Below are 17,209 nucleotides of genomic sequence, written 5' to 3'. Positions count from 1 at the left end.
TCTTTCATCCTCTTTCCTTGCTTTATATCAACGCTTCTCAGATTAAACATGTTTGTGCTGTCCTGGATTCTCAATGTTAAGCACTTTCGGTCGGAATAACGTCATTTTCTCCCTATCTACACCTACCTTTCTTTCTTTCTTTCCTTCTTTCTTTCTTCCTTTCTTTCTTTCTTTCTCTCTTTCTTTCTTTCTTCCTTTCTTTCTTTTTCTTTCTTTCTTTCTTTCTTTCTTTCTTTCCTTCCTTATTTCTTCCTTTCTTTCTTTCTTTCTTTCTTTCTGCCGTTTTCTTTCCATCCCTTTGTCTACTTTCTTCCGTTTAGCTCATTATCTCATGTTCTCAGCTAAACCACCTGATTTGGCTAACTTCCTGTGTACTGCATCTCATAACTAGCCCTCTCCAAGTTTGGGGTAGCATGACATCGGTACAGTACTATCGCTAAGGGTGAATTGTAAATTTGTTTTGGCGAAAGTGAATGGTGCAGTAACGTATTTCGGTGGACACCTGAACCGTGCCGTAAGGGAAGGGATAAAGGAGGGATTGAGAGAAGGGCCCTGTTGATGTTACGGCAACGCCTGCGTAGACTTTTTGAAATAAAACATTATAAATTGAATTGCGTCTCTGCACTCGGTAATGATTGTTGCGTTTCTCTGTGCCCGTTATGCGCTGCAGCCAAACATGGTCGTCAAACCGATGTCAGCTGGAGATGAGAGCACTGCCCACCCCCGCAGTCATTTCTTTTTACTTTTTTTTTTTGTAGACTGCGCGTTCTCGAAACATGCAAATTTCAAACAAGTGGTTTTAACACCCAATGGTGAGCTCTCGGATAAAAATTTTAGGTTTTCAAATGGCTCTAAGTTCAAAGTACCGCATTCGGAACTGAGGCAAAAGCAATCTACGCTTGATATTTTTGTGTGTAAACTCATTTCAGTCGCCCTTCACCTATAGAAACGTTCTTAGAATATCCATGAATGATTCGCCGAACCAATGGTGAACTGCGCAATATGACAAAAAATTCTCTGCTAGAGCCTTTCACCATTCTTAGGCACATTTCACATGATGCGATTTTCGCCTCCCGACGCTGCGATTTTCGTCGGCCTGGTACAGGAGAGAGTGTCGTTCCAGCCGCAGAGAGCTCATGACGGGCTTCAGTAGGGTTAAAAGTCAATCGCAGCATCGGTGTGCTCGCTCTGTGATTGGCCAAAGGGAGCGCCGAAACGTCATGTGACGTGTGGTGGCATGGGAGGTGTTGCCGCGGCCTGTTATTGAAATCAAAAGATGCAAAATACTGCCTTGAATATAAAAGTGCGCGTGATTATAAATATATCAACGCTATTTATGATGCGCTACTGTCGCTTTTAATCATATGTTGCCTACGAAACATTATTCTACCCTGCGAATCGCTCCAACCAAATTCGCTGGGTGTGCTTTGTATGTGAATACACGCACCGCAAATCGCGCTGTGATATCAGCGACTTTTCGTTCTAGTCACAGTCCGTGGATCTCGCCTTAGGCTTAGAAATCCGAAACATTTGCAACCCTATTTTTTTTGGTCGGTGTCTGGTCCCATTCTAGCACGCATAAATAAACATAACAGAAAAAATTCTAAGGATGATCGCGATTCTTCGTACTGCTAAACTGAGCGCAGCTCTGTCGGTGTCTGGGGCTCTGTAGGCTCATTGTTTTAATTTGCTGGGCCGTCGGCACGTGTGACGACGGTGTTAGTTGGATAGTAGTATTAGTTGATTAAGACAACAATGTACAATGTAAAGCACGCAAGAATGTGTATATGAGTTCGCTAGCGGTATTACTAGGTGAAGGTGAAGCTGAGCTCTAAAACATCGGCTCTTTCTCGGTGCGTTAAATATGAGGCCGTCCATGCTACTTCATGAGTTGTCCTCCTTCAAAGCGCCAGAGATCTCAAACCCGAACTCCCCGCTACCTCGACAAACTGTCTAACCCAATCCACTCACTCGTGGCACTCCGCAAGGTGCCGTCCTCTCTCACATCCTCTTTAACCTAGGCATGGTCCCACTTGCCCGGGCCTTAGCCGATATTCCCAACCTTCATTTCGTCTTCTATGCAGACGATCTCACCTTGTGGGTCACCACTGGCTCACCGGGAGAGGTCCAAACCACACTACAACATGCACTTAACACCATTTCCTCACACCTCTCCCAAGCGGGCCTGCAACCCGCTCCGGAGAAATCAGAACTTCTACTCATAACATGCAGTAAATATCAACGGACGATGAACCCCTCCATCTCCCTCAACCTTGCCGGACAGCGCATCCCCCGCGTCGAATCTTGTCGCATCCTGGGTATGCCACTCAACTCCAACACTTTCATCTCTGCCATCAATCAGTCCATACGCACATGCCACTCAGCAACACACTTACTGCGCCGCGTAGTTTTAAAACATGTGTCCACACACATATGCAGACACAGAACACTGCCTTACACAGTGCCACGCAGCCTTCCAGTCCCCCGCCTATCCTTTCCCGCCACCCCCACCGTGGCCCATCTGGCTCGCCTCCCTGGATCTGAGACTGCAACGTGCCCTCGTCGCCTTGGCCCAGGACGTACTGAACGCTTAATAGAAAGGATGTTCGAATAAAAATGTCATACCACCACCCCCGCCCCACACAAAAACGGCAGTCGGAGATTCGAGGCTTCGTACTCCGCGATAAGAAATGCCTGCCCCCTTCATGCGTCGTCAAACTTTGCTCAGAAACAGAGCACGCATTGTTTCAGGTCACGTTTGCGTCTTTGTCTTATCTGGCATTCAAAAGGCGGCACCCGCGTCCCACTGCCTGCTTCTTGCTGAGATCTCTTCATTTCTTGCTTTTGCAGGACGCCACACCTCCCCGTTAAAAGGGGAAAGAAACGAGAGAGATTCACAGGGAGGAAGACGCAGGGCCGCACGGCAGCTCTGCGCAGGAATGCGGCCTTCCTTGGCTTGATGCTTACAGGAAGCCTTGAGGGCAGGCGCCGAGCGGCGAGACGTGATTCTGCGCCGGCGGCGAGAGTCCACAGCGCTACTTGACGTGGAGGACTTGGCAGAGCCTGCGAAGCGGTTAACTGAAACACTTCCCTCTGCCCGCCACGGACGGGAAAATAAACGGGCGTATCCCTTTTGAAAACGGTCTATAGATAGTCTATAGACTTGTTATAGACTCGATTGCCTTCTTAAGATATTTTTTTTTATTGCGCAAATATGCCCTTCGGCATATTTAACCCTCTTATATGTACAGCCGTTGACAAAAGTGACCAGGCTGTATGGTTTGCTTCTCATTCGTATAGTAGATCCCTCACGGCTTCCCTATAGATCGAAAGGTTCTTTGAAGGTGAGGACAGGAGTTCTCCTTACCATACAGACATTTAGAGCTTGAGGGCTGGCATAATAGCTTAATTATGCGACTAAGAAGAAAAACGCGCAGCCTGGTTACTTATGGCATAGACTGTACATGTGCAGGCTGGTATCGGCTACAAATGCCAGCAAGGCCCGTTATTGGGGCCCATGGGTCCAGTTGGAGTGTTTGGTCACGGCCGCTCGAGCGGCCGTGGTTTGGTGGTCGGCTGGGGTGGTAACCCTGAATGCCGAGGTGTGGCTTGCGTGCCTCTCGAAGTCCGGGGCAAGTTAGCGTAAAGTGAGCTAACGTCGCCTCTGTAATAGAAGCGGGGCAGAAGCAGGTAAGTTCAGAAGCGGGGTGTGCGATGTCCAGCAGGCCCTGACGGCAGGCGTCAGCGCAGCATCCACCCGGATTTTTGGTTTGGTTTGGTTTATGGGGTTTAACGTCCCAAAGCGACTAAGGCTATGAGAGACGCCGTAGTGGAGGGCTCCGGAAATTTCGACCACCTGGGGTTCTTTAACGTGCACTGACATCGCACAGTACACGGGCCTCTAGAATTTCTCCTCCAAAGAAATTCTAGCCGCCGCGGCCGGGATCGAACCCGCGTCTTTTGGGTCAGCAGCCGAGTACCATAGCCACTGAGCCACCGCGGCGGCACCCGGATTTTTCTCAACGCCACCTCCTCACGGCGAATAAATAACTGGGAAAGTTGGATCCACGCGGTGGAATTAAAGCACACGTGGAGCATCAGAGAAATTCCTTTTTAGACAGCATGGCATCTCCTGAAAATAATTTCAGTAGAGAAAGCGGGTATGGCACTCTCTGTAGTGTGTTTAACGCATTCATTCTAAGATATTTAATTTAGTTAATTCATAGTCTGTAGACTGTCTATAGAAACAAGTCTACGAAAAGTATACGGCCATAAATCTATAGATTGTCTCATGTCCAACATTCTCGAAAGAAAACTTCGAGAATTAGAAAGTTCTAAAATACTCTTATGAAAATATTGAATGCAATGGTCCATTCTTCTGATATATAGCAAAATAGTTCTTTCAATTTCTATTTCAAAAGTGTTTCCATGGATCGCATCGAACAGTTAAGACTGCCATAGAAAACCAATATGGAACGCTTTTGGCGATACAAAAAACGTTAATAGAAAAAAAAAATGCGGCAGTCGTCGGGCGATCTGTGGATCTAGGGATTGTTATAGCGAAATCTTACATTATATGAAAAAATTGCTTTCACAAAGGGTTTCCCGCTCAAAAATGTGTTTGTCCAGAAATTTGGCGTGGACTGTCTTTAGGACTGTCTATAGGACTGACAGACTGTCTATAGGACTGTCTATATTGCCTAGACTAGACTCTGATTTACCTGACCCTTTAAATGGCAGGGCACACCTTTTCCACTTGTTCAAGTGTCGGAAAACTTACAAAGGTGCACCTGCGTGCAATATCCTTAAAAGCTGAATACGACCGAACTATACAATAAACCATTCGTAGTGTTTTTTTTTTTTATCATCCGTTAATAGGCTTCCTTGATGCGCTGGCAGACGAGGGACGACCGGCAATAAAAGGAGTATAGACGCCTAATTTTGGTGGCATGTTTTTTTTTTTTTTTTCTACAATGATGCGGAAGACACTGCTATGCATGAATCAGCATGTGCTTACGCCCACGACAGCTGAATAATTTATAGTCGAATTTTTCTATCAAGCTTTTTCGGTTTCAGTAACCAATAAAGATGATGATGATGATTAGTACTTTAATTCCATCGATGTGGGAGGCTCCCCGCCCCTGGCACGCAGGCCTAGGGGACGGGGCCGGGACTTCCGAACGATGGCTGTGACGTCAAAGTGCGGTTGTGAGCCATGGAAAAACTGGGATATAATCGCTGCTTCCTCGTTTTAATTCGGTACAGTGCTGAAGCCAGCCTTCCACAAGAGCCGGAATGACAATGAACGCAGCAGCAGCGATTATACCGCAGTTTTTCTATGTCTCACGTGACCTATAACCACACTTTGACGTCACAGTCGTCGTTCGGCTGTTGAAATCGAAATCAGCACGAGATAGAAATTTGATTATAACTTATTTAGTGGTCGTAGGAGAATACCGCGTGGTAATCTGTGAATAATAATGCATCATTACAGAGTAGAAAATATGCACCCAAAAGATAGGTGTCTATACTTCTTCAAGACAACTGCCCAATCAGCGCAATTGTGTCCACTTTCGTCTGCCAGCACTGCATATTTCAAAAATGCCTGCAAACCAACTATCCCAGCAGCATAGCTTGTATTCTTGGTGTTCTGTGCGTTTCTACAAGCGCGGATGTTTCAACGGGACGCCGCATGGCAGGAAAAAAAATTCTTTGAAAAAAATTGCTCAACATTTGAGGCTTTCTCATTATAGTCAACTGCCTCTGTAACTCTTCTTCAAACACTGTGGTACGGATATGTACCAGATTGAAATCTTTTTGCGGACTCACTGGTAGACTCGACCAAACCTTTAACTGGCTCGGGTGTTGCATCGCTAAATGCACCTTGTAAAAGGTTTTTTTCGGCTACACCGCTGGCATATTCATGCTGTAAACTAACGCGTGAGATGGCATTTCGTGGTTCCTTTTTGTCCATATAATGTTTGAGTGGAGTACTTGCGTGTTTAGGTCAAAGTTATCAGAGATATTCATCGTCTGCCACTACGAAGAGCCGAAACAAGCGGAATACGCAGCAATGATTCTGGTGGCGCATTTGCGCTTACTCTGGGTAAACGACTTGTCCGCCATGAAATGAGTGGTCGTTTACCCAGAGGAGGAGGTCATATGGACTAGAACCATTGCTTCGTACGCCTCTTGTTTTGGCTCTTCGTAGATGCGGACGATTCGGATTTCTAATATTTTTGTCCAAGCAGGCAAGTACTCCACACGAATATCATGTGAAAAAAAAAAAAAACCTCCAAATTCCACCTCACGCGTCAAATTACAGCATGAACATGCTAATGGTTTAGCCAAAAGCAACCTTTTAGGAAGTGCATTTATCAATGCCACCCTCTAGCCATTTGAAGATTTGGCCGGGTGTACAACTCAGTACCTCTTTTTTGCACGAAACCGTTGGCCGAAACGGCTTGCAAGTTAGGTCATTCAATTGCTAGCGATATTCTGAGTGCTATTTTGCCTATTGTGTTCATGCGAGATATGCACAGAGTTTGCGCCTTACTAAAGGTGAAGTTGAAATCCGAGCTGGGTGATTGGTCCCGACTAAATGTTTTTTTTTTTATTATTGGCCAAGAAAAGGGCTCCCAAGATTCTCGAGCGTTATTTAAGCGGGAAGCTGAAGATTTTTAGGGCGAGAGGAGAGAAGCGACCGGCGTAATGATGCCAGTGGGTGTGATGATGTTGCGCTCCCCATGGTGTGTCTGACTGTTCTGTGAGTTTTTATTATACCTATTTTTTTTTTATTTGCCGCCGCGGTGGCTCAGTGGTTATGGTGCTCGACTGCTGACCCAGAAGACGCGGGTTCGATCCCGGCCGCGGCGGCTAGAATTTCTTTGGAGGAGAAATTCTAGAGGCCCGTGTACTGTGCGATGTCAGTGCACGTTAAGGAACCCCAGGTGGTCGAAATTTCTGGAGCCCTTCACTACGACGTCTCTCATAGCCTTAGTCGCTTTGGGACGTTAAACCCCATTAACCAAACCATTAACCAAACTATTTTTTATTTAGCGTCAATCCTGTTTTACCTCGCCCTAGTTAATAAAAGAACTTGATTCATGTTACTCGTTAACGCCTGCCCATCCTCTTGTTCGAACCGACGGAGCCCCTACTCCATCAGAACCTTTCACTTTGTTACAGTATACCGAAAGCCATGATCGCAGCATACGATCTTTCCCAGCCTAAGTGAGAACAAGACAAGGATCTGTTAACCACAGTCCTTTTCTTGTTGGAGCTCCAGGTTATCGTAGTCTGAAGATGCAAAAAACGACGAAGAGTGCAGTTGTAAACTTCCTCGCATCGCCTTAGGCTTGCATACGCAGCGATGTGAATTTCCTTTGTCGTGCAGTTTGAAACCTCGGTCAGGGGACGGTGTACTGGCCGGTCGGTACACGTCTGTTCCCAGCAATCCTGTTATGCATCAGCGTATTTAACACTGGTCTCTTGGCAGAAGACGTCGGGAGGTAATTTAGCCCGCCAACGTTCCGTGCCAAGAACAATCTCACGTTTTGTTTTTCTACAGGCTTTTTCAGAAGGTACCAAGCCGGCGTCTTTGGTCCGAATCGGTAGGGGGGTGGGGGGGGGGGGGGGGGGGGGTGGAGGTGTTGTGGAAAGGCGCGTACGCCAGTGTTCGGCGTTGTCGTTAAAGCGCCGCGCACTTCGCGACCTTGGGTATAGCGCGAGAGCTGGCGTCGGCTAGCGTTCACGTTACCTAACGCTGCGTAATTCCTTCAAGGGCGCCGGCCGTAAGCGACGACCGCCTCTAATTTCCCCCTCACCCAGCGGCGATAATGGTGCGCCTCGCGTAACGCACGCTTCGCACACTGGCATCAGAGTCCTCGAGAGTGCGACTCGTTTCCTGCGCAGCGTTTGGAGCGTAGTTAGGAGCTGTTATGTTAGCGGGGACAAAAGCCTGCTACATCCGGTGTTGAGTTGATGACAGCGGTTCGCGCGCGAAGTATAAGAGGAACGCTTCCGAGGCTTCCGGGGAGGCTGAGTGCTTTCTCTTCGTTTTATTTCCTGGCAACGCTGTGCCGTGCAAAGCAGAGGCCAAGTATTGGCTGGCTCTGGCTGTAATGATTGTCCATTCCGCATCTCACTATAACGTTGCGAAGCTCTGGTGATCTTGGCATCCGGCCCTTTCTGCAGCGGGCTTGAAGGATATTGATCATCCGAACAACGTTCGTGCATAAGGAGGGATCGATCACCATCGTTGCTCTTCCGCTTATGATATAAGATTGCAAATAATCGAGCTGTAGTTGCATTAGCTGCAGATGCATGCAGCTCGATGGCTGAAAGAATAGAGAATTCATGGAGAAAATTATAGCTTGAAAACGAATATGCTTGACGTCAACGCCAACGCGCCTGATTACCACCTCATGGTCTCCCTTACCTGCCTTATCTGAGCAGCGCGTAGAATAGCAGCTACAGCCAACACTGCGCCGGTCAGGTTAGGTGTAGCCGAAGTAGTTAAAAAAAAACATCGTGTCGACAACGATACGGCCGCTGCCGTGCCTGTTCTGTGATAGCCCGCAGTTGCTCTTGCAGACTTGGAGGCGCCTTGTCACTGTCGTTTTAATTCTTCGCATTCCATTCTTTGTTTCATGCAAAAATTGGCTCGGTAGTCAAAGTCCGCCAGGGCTGAGTAATATTCTTTTCGTCAGGTGAAAAGCAAAGAAAGTTGCTCACCGCTCATCGAACGATGAAGCAAAGCACGGGACGCTCGATTGTAAAACAAGTCCCTGCCAAAACAGACAGCAATTCAAGCTTTTTATCTTTTTTTTTCATTTGGAGCGCTGTACTTGCCCATCATTTCATTGTACTTGCTCATCACGTTTAAATATTTTGTTGCTGACTGGTTGTAGTAGTTGCACTAAGTAATATTTTCTCTGTTTACCGCCGATTAGCGGTCGTTTAATAGTGTTACTTTTATGTCTGAGCTTTTTTCCTGAACTTTTGGCACCTATGTTATACGTATTATTTTTTCTGTTTATTGCCGATGAACGGTTGTTTAATACTGTTACTGTTACAAAAGCCTGAGCTTTTGACACTTTTACTTGCAATTTTGCTTTCTTTTTTTGTATTCATGTACCCACCCTGCTAAAATCTCTTGTGGGATTGCAGTATTCATAAATAAGTAAATAGAGCGTAATTCGTAACTCGGCACACGCATGCCGCAGTTCATGGGCGCTGTTGGTAATGAATGAATAAATGAATGAATCAATCAATCAATCAACCAATCAATTAATAACTTGATTCCAATGTGACTAGAGTTGCTGAGAGCCGAAGACAAAAGGGCAATGAACAGGGCTTGACGAGGTCCATCACCCTATGTACAGTCTTTGTCAAAAGTATACAGCCCAAGGTGTCTGCTTCTGATCCCTGCAGGGCTGCTCCGCTTGCATACTCGGGGACACTAATCTCACGAAGGCGGGAGGAATTAAAGTCCTCAACCCTCCCAACCTTAGGGCTGCCAAATGTGCTTAAGAGCCCCGCTACACGGCTTGGAAGCAGACCCCTTGGGCTGCGTATCTTTTACTGAGACTGTACATGGCTGGTGGCGTAAAATTTGGAAGCAACTATTTTACGCGCGCAAAGCTAGTGCACTTCTGAAAAGGAAACTGGAACGAGGAGCGAGAACAACGATTATCATGCAAGAGAAGAAGAAAAAACAGAAAACACGGACTTCTAAGAAATGAATAGTACAGATTTACAAAAACCCCATAAGTAACCATAAAACCCAGTGAAAAAATGAACAGTTGGCTTGCGCGATAAGCTGTGGTAACATTCGTAAGTGAAAAGCCAACGACAGTATATCAGTTCAAAAATCTCTTTAAATTGAATGATTCAGTCAGGCGTTATGGTAGTAACGCACAATTTGGAAACCGTTGTTTGTTCCTGTAAGCGCCCTTACAAAAATTTTTTTAGACAGTCTATGGACTGTCCATAGACTTCTGTCTATAAAGTCTATAGACTCTCTGTAGATAAACCCCAGAGAGCAGTCTATAGGCAGTACAAATGCTATGTACAGTCTACAGACAATCTATAGATTTATGGCCATACACGTTTAGTAGACTTTTGTCTATAGACAGCCTGCCGACTATCAACAGACAAAAATAAATATCTATAGGAATATCTACAGGAAGGCAATAGATTCTATAAGAAGTCTATAGACTGTCCATAACCATTTTCAAAAGGGCGGAATACCGCACTTTCTGAACAATTGTCCAGCCGTGGGCTGAACAGTACAGATTCACTCATCTGAGCTACAGGTGTGATGCGTTAAAGCCACCGTTGTTAATTTTTGGTCCACCCGGGAATGTGCGATGATAGGGAAACTTCAGGAGTTTTTAAGGCAGGTGCCGCGAAGGTGGGATGCCATTCTCGTGCTCAATTCTCGCTGTATTGCACACGTAGCATTTTACTCCCTACATTGCACGCGCCTACCAGTACAAATTTCATACTTCCCCAGAACTATAGCAAAGTGGAACTCGTTACCTGACGAGATGTTTGGAAGCGAAAATGTGCTTGCCAACTTTTTGTGATGTTCTGTTTCTCATCCCCGTCTCTCCTGCTGTGCTTAATTTGTAGTTTTCCAATATGACCACCCACTCGATGCTATTAAATTGTATTGTTATTCAAACTTTTTATTGCGAAAGCAATACTACTTGCACTTTCCAGGGTGACCACCATCGTGCCGCGGCGGTGACCACCATTGACCTTCATTTGACCTTGATTGCATTAGATTAGATTGGATTACATTGGATTACATTAGATTGGATTGGATTAGACTGGATTGGACTGGACTGGATTTGATTGGATTTGTTTGGATTGGATTAGAGTAGATTACATTGGATTGGATTGCATTGCATTGGAATGGAATGGATTGGATTGGATGGGATTAAATTGGATTTGATTGGATTGTATAACCGATGCATCACCACAAGTCTAACCACAAGCACCACCACCAGCTACACTACCAGCTGTACATGGCGTAGGAACGGATATTGCTTTCGCAATTACCGGGCTTAACCAAGCTAAGCCACAGCGATTTTTTTTTTCAAAACGATTATGAATATCGTTTCTGTCTTTCTGCCCACCCTGTTTGGACCGCGGTCTGCAGTAGCGTTTGAAAGAATAATAAAATAAACGGCAGTGAGGCGGGGCACTACACAGTACCTTTCCTAGACCATGACACGATCGTGCAAAAGAAAGCCTTTGGTGTATCCTGTATCACGTGGTACTTACGTAGGAATGCAGCAGAAGAAAAGGATTGCGTGAGAAGGATAGGCTGAGGAAACAGGTGAAGCAAGCTTTGGAGGGAGAACTCAAAAGGAAATATAAATGAGCGCGGATTTTATACTCGCCACAGTTTCGTCCGCCGTAGTAAACGAAACAGAGCAAGTTCTGTGCTTTTCTGTTTCCTGATATATATGGTATCTATACAGGGTGTTTGACCTAAGACTTTATAAAATTTTAACAATAGGCTTTGTGAGTTAGAAGAGCCTTCGGCATAGCATTTACAGCGGTGTAGTACACCAGAATACAGCCAAGACGTGCAAATAGCAGGCTGGTTAACTAATATTAAACTAATAACTTTTTAACTATTAGGTTCTTAATTAGTAAGAGACATGCAGCCCACCGTAATTAATATCGATATCAGTTTTTAAAATTCCGAAAACGCCGTTTTTCTCGGCGCTGTGGCCCAACAAATTTTGGCTACAACGCTCCAAAATAAATGCTCTGTCGAGAAGCTCGCAGGCAAAGCACCCTCTCCAATGCACGTAACTCGTCGAAATAGTCAAAGTTTGTAGGTCCACAGAGCCTAGCGTAGTCGGGTTTTGGAAATCCTAAAAACTGGTATGGATATTACTTACGGTGGGCTACACGCCACTGAACAATTAAGAAGGTGAACAGTAATAGCTCAAAAGTAAAGTATTCAATTATAGTCAACCAGCCTGCTAGTTAGCGCATCATAGCTGTGTTCTGATGTACAGTCTTTGTCAAAAGTTTAGAGCACAGGGGGTTTGCTTCTAAGCCTTGTAGTGGGACTCCTGAAGCATTCGTGGCAGCCCTACCCATTGGAGGTGGCGAGGACCAGAAGTCATCTTACCTTCAGGAAATTTGGAGCGCTGGGTATGCATTATGAACCACACAGTGTGGCTCAGAAACAAACCCCCTGGGCTCCAAACTTTTGGCAAAGGCTGTACTACACCGCTGACAATGCTATGCCGAAAAAAAGCGTTCTTCTAATTTAAAAAAGCCTATGTTTAAAAACTGTGTAAAGCCTTAAGAGAAACACCCTGTATATGGATAAAGGGGCTTCGAAATGACGTCATCTCATCGCACCCCCTTTGTTGCACATCAAGCGGTGCGCGCCAAGAAATAATGTCCGCAACTGAGATCTCTCTCTCTCTCATCACTCTAACTGCCCCCCCCCCCCCCCCCCCCCCCGCATCCTCCTCGCCCGTTCCCGATAAAGAAACGCAACGAACCCCGCGGGGACGCACCCTACGAGAAATGCCACATTATACACAGAAGCGATGCCGCCGACGAGAATCCGTTCCTTTTGTTTTCGTCTTCTCGCAGCCGAGGCTTGTCTCGGCGCCGAGGTCAGCGGGTGCGAGACGCGCGCTTTGCTCACGCGACGCCAGAGACGTCGTGGACGACGACTGCGGCGGGCAGACGAAAACAGCGCGCCGCGTAATTGCGGCGATTAAGGCGCAGCAGACGAGACATGGGCGGGCTCGAGGAAGATGGCCGCTGCCGCTTCTGCTGCTTTGCGCAGACGGACGCCTTCTTCACAGAACCACTTACTTCTGTGGAAAAGGCAACTCGTGTCATTCGACGGTCGATACCATCGTCGCCGCCCGAGTTACGTGCAGTGCTGCGCAAAACTTGCTGCTACTTCTTCTGCTTACATCTGCACGCTCGCCTTTCCAAGTGTCTATCGCTGCGTTCCTGTGCCTCTCGAAGGCCCTGTTCTGTACAGAAACTTCATTTCAGTCGCCAGTAAGAGTCAAAGCCGCGCAAGCCCGGGAACTCAGCTCAGTTCAGTTCAATTCAATTGTTTATTTTCCAGATGTAGGCTGGGCGCTTTCCAGACCTAAAAGTTCAGCTAGAAACTTGACAGGATCCGTGAACCGTTGTACAAGATAGCAGGAGAAGACGTTTGGTGTAGGCAAAGGTTGCAAAAGCAACAGCAATAAGAAGTAGAAAGCAGACGTCAGAAAGAGAAAACTGCTACAGGATTTATGGCAAGAATGAACAGTCAATAACGCTTGTCGGTTTGCAACTTTTGTATGTCCTGTAGTAGCTGTTTTGGGCTAAAGAAAAAAAAAAGGGCTATCTTGTTGACCTTATTTGGCAAAATAAGCTTTTTCTGCATGTCCTTCTGCCCTGGCAGGACAGAAAGACTGAGCTTTATTGCGGTGCAGAAATGTGGGACTGCATTACTAACAGGCTCGTTTTTGTTCGCAGGCTGGTGCCTTCTGTCCCGCTGCACGGAACTAGCGAGGCACTGCCGGCATGTGGGAGGTTCTCCAGTTGGAAGCGGGGCACATTCGCCAAGGACATGCTGGGAACATGCCGTACTCACCGCCGGGTTCCTGCACTCAGGCATTCCTGGCGCCATCGGCTTCTTTGGAACTGCGAACAGCGGACGGATATGAATGCTGTTTTTAGTCACTTCAACCGTCTTTTCCGTAGGGCTAAAGGGCTAAATACCTAGCACTGTATTCCATGCAGTACCCCTTTCTCAGCGCTGCCCTTGAGTGAAGCCATATTTTCCAGACTCAGTCGGCGCAAGACGCTCCCCTGCCATGGATGCGCTGCTCTTCGGTTAGCAAAAGCGAACAACCATTTGCCCAGAAAACAGTGCGCTTGCTGGTTTTGTTCTCTTTATTTTTCGACGTCAGATAACGTAGAATGTATGCAGAAGATAATATTAGGCAGCAAGTTGCTGGTTGCCTGATTAAAACACCATAGTTTTGAAGCCGCAGTTAGCATAACACAACTTACTAGCCTCAGTACCTACTCCTTGCGTTCCGTTTAGAACAAACAAGTAGATATGTTGTGAAGGTGTAGGTTGCGCAACCAAGGGACGAACCACGAAGCAAGACACAGAGACACACACAAGCGCACTAACACATGTGTGTGTCTCTGTGTCTTTCTTCGTGGTTCGTCCCTTGGTTGCGCAACCTACACCTTCCCAACATCATGTACCAACTAGGCCCAACCCAAGTTTTATTGAAGTTCCTTTCTAGTTCAGTGGGCCCTTCTTTTTGTGTGTCCTCCCCTTCTTCTACCTTCATCAGTGTGTGTCTCTGTGTCTTTCTTCGTGGTTCGTCCCTTGGTTGCGCAACCTACACCGTCACAACATCATGTACCAACTAGGACCAACCCAAGTTTTATTGAAGTAGTTATGTAACTAGCTCTGGGCACCATAAAAAGATCTATTTTGGCTCTATCCAGAAAGTGCAGGAATTGAAATCGTGAGATAAAAGTTTATGGTTTATGGGGTTTAACGTCCCGAGTGATTCAGGCTATGAAAGACGCCGTAGTGAAGGGCTCCGGAAATTTCGACCACCTGCGGTTCTTTAACGTGCGCGTATGCAACGTATGTATACGTATACAAGACTGAAATTCGTTACAGCGTTCATTTTCCATGTCACGTTTATAACCTCCGAGAAAATACTGTGCCACACCTAACACACCATAATAAATACTGCTGCATTCCAGGTACATGCACGAATAATACGTTAGCGTCCGGAGGCCATAATTCGTGCATAATTCGTGCAAGCGGAACGCAATGCGTACGTTAGAGATTGGAAGCCTTTTGCTTTGAACAAATTTGGCTTAACTTGAAAAATAACTTCCTCCTTATCCCCAAATATTTTATCCGATACGCCTGAATAATGTCTGCCTTTGGATCGCGTTGCTAACTTTGATTTTAAATTGTTTTTATGTCTCCACTCTTATGTCGTCAAAGTTATCTCTAAATGTTGCGAACTAGTCACATTCCATTACTGTTTATTTTAGTTTGATTGCTGAACTCGCCCTTGAGTTTCTTTCATCGATTTTTTTTTATGTTGCTGTAGCATTTTGTCACTGCTGTTCACCTTGCTGCCGAACACACATAAGTAATGGTGAGCGGCATCAAGCCACTGTTATGTGGGTTTTTCTTCCTAACCCTTGAACATATAGAGGGTTACTCAAAAGTTTCCAGGCCAAATGGCCTGTTTTTGAGCAATATAGCCGAGCAACTACTAATCGCCCGAAGCTCAATATCTCTGTAGACATGTCGCAGAAAGGAAGATGTGGCCTGGGAACTTTTGGCCAACCCTCTATACTCCGTTTCACACATAGCAGGCAACGCTGCCAAAGCTAGCGCGCCTGTTCGCGCAGGCTAAGTCCGCGTGAAAAAAGTAGTTCGCCACACATCCAACGCGAACACATATTTCGCAGCGACAAATCTTAAGTGCCGTGACTGGCACCTCATGGACATCGTTTTACCTCTTGCCCCATTTTCGTCCTGCGACTCGTCGAGATTTCGAGAAGCAAAAAGTACACGTGGTGGTATGACACGCGGTTGGTAGGGCGAATCGCTTCTACTAAATCCGCGCCCAAAAAGTAGCTCACGCTCCGTGAAAATTATGGTCAGAGAGCCCGAAGACTGAGCGCCTCACAGCTTCGACAGTGATTTTCAATGCTACTACATCGTTTTATAGCGCTCTTTGTATTCGTCCAAACAATGACGGAGTTTCGAGAAGAACGAATCATACGTGGCGGAGTAATATAGTTTCGCGGACGCACTACTTCAGCAACCTCCGCAGCGTTGCCTGCTATGAGTGAAACGGAGTATATGTCTCTGAGTTGTTTGGAATAAACTATCCAGCTGTGATGATACTAACAAGTAAAAACTACTATATCCACTTCTGAAAACAGCTGCTTTCTCTGAACCTACCCTTACACAGTGGTGCCCTCCTTGCAAGTTTTTTCATTAAACAACACGCTAAAGTGCCACTACGAATGGCATAAGTTAACGGGATGCATTCCAACCGGAACCACGCCGGTGTTACGACAAGCAGCGCTCGGTGAGCGGACGAACGTTCTTCGTTCTCTTTTCACTCGATCCGATCGCTGTTCGTTCGCTCCATTGCGTGCGCGAAGGTCGCGACTCCTGCTTTGCGCTTCGGCAACCCTTCCCCCCCACACCGCGCACCGTTCTTTGCGGCGAAGACGACTAACGCCAGAAGCGCGCGCGACCATCGTCATCAGTGCGCCCGGAGAGGGTGACGTTATCCAGCGGCCCGTGCGCGGGCGTCATTCGGCGAAAGCAAGAAGCGGCCAGAGATCGCAGGGAACGGGTACGGCGTTCCGGAATGGCGAAAAAATAACAGAGCGGCAGCTATCACACCCGCCGCGCCGCCGGTTACGCTTCGGCCACCACCCGTAATGTATATTCCTAAATGGTGGCCCTCCGCCACGCTAGGCTGACCACCCTGCGGGCTCATTCCGAAGAGTAGAGTGCTGCCTACGCGATGGCGACTCGCCCGAAGCGTAAACGGCGGGAAAGTTATTGCTTCGCAGAGTGCCGATAACGCAGCAACAAATCGGAATTGCGTTGAGTGCGCAACTTATGGTAGGCCTTAACGAGCCCTGAATTAAATCACACGTATTTTTTCTGCTAATATGCACGTTTTGATGAGAAAGAGTTAGGTGGCTCATCGACGCGAAAACGTGGCGTTGCCTGAAAAGTTAAGGCGTTAAAAACTCGTGATTTATGGAAACGGTGCCAGCGAAAGCAGACAAATACGAAGAGTTAAGCGGTAATAGTAAGGTTTACGTGGGTTTAACGTCCCAAAGCGACCCCAGGCTTTTAGGAACACCGTATTGAAGGGTTCCGGAAATTTCGACCATCTGTGGTTCTTCAACGTGCACTGACATCGCACATTACACGGGCCTTTAGAATTGTAAATTGGTAAACTGGTTGTTGTAGAAAGGAAATGGCGCAGTATCTGTCCCACATATCTCGGTGAACACCAGAACCCCGCTGCAAGGGAAGGGAGGAAGGTGGGTGTGAAAGAAGAAAGAGGTACCGTAGTGGAGGTCTCCGTATATAATTTCGACCACCTGGGGATCTTTAACGTGCACTGACATC

General features: G+C 46.7%; 1 protein-coding gene across 2 annotated transcripts in view; it reads left to right on the top strand.

The window, feature by feature from the left end:
* Positions 1–14,102, top strand: part of LOC149358171 (uncharacterized) — a 44,702-nt gene extending 30,600 nt beyond the window's left edge. For both annotated transcript variants that reach the window (XR_016291932.1, XM_089585093.1), the window contains exon 2: positions 13,528–14,102. Coding sequence is in view for 1 of the 2 variants with exons in the window: in XM_089585093.1 (XP_089441219.1) it covers positions 13,528–13,718 (191 nt within the window). In the remaining variant the exon portion in view is untranslated. The remainder of the gene's footprint in view (positions 1–13,527) is intronic.
* Positions 14,103–17,209: the final 3,107 nt, after the last annotated feature.

The sequence above is a fragment of the Amblyomma mixtum genome, chromosome 3, assembly GCF_055824585.1.
Source record: "Amblyomma mixtum isolate Tamu chromosome 3, ASM5582458v1, whole genome shotgun sequence".
Taxonomy (NCBI): Eukaryota; Metazoa; Arthropoda; class Arachnida; order Ixodida; family Ixodidae; genus Amblyomma; species Amblyomma mixtum.
Note: the sequence above shows the minus strand (reverse complement) of the source record. Positions and strands in the feature narration are given on the sequence as shown.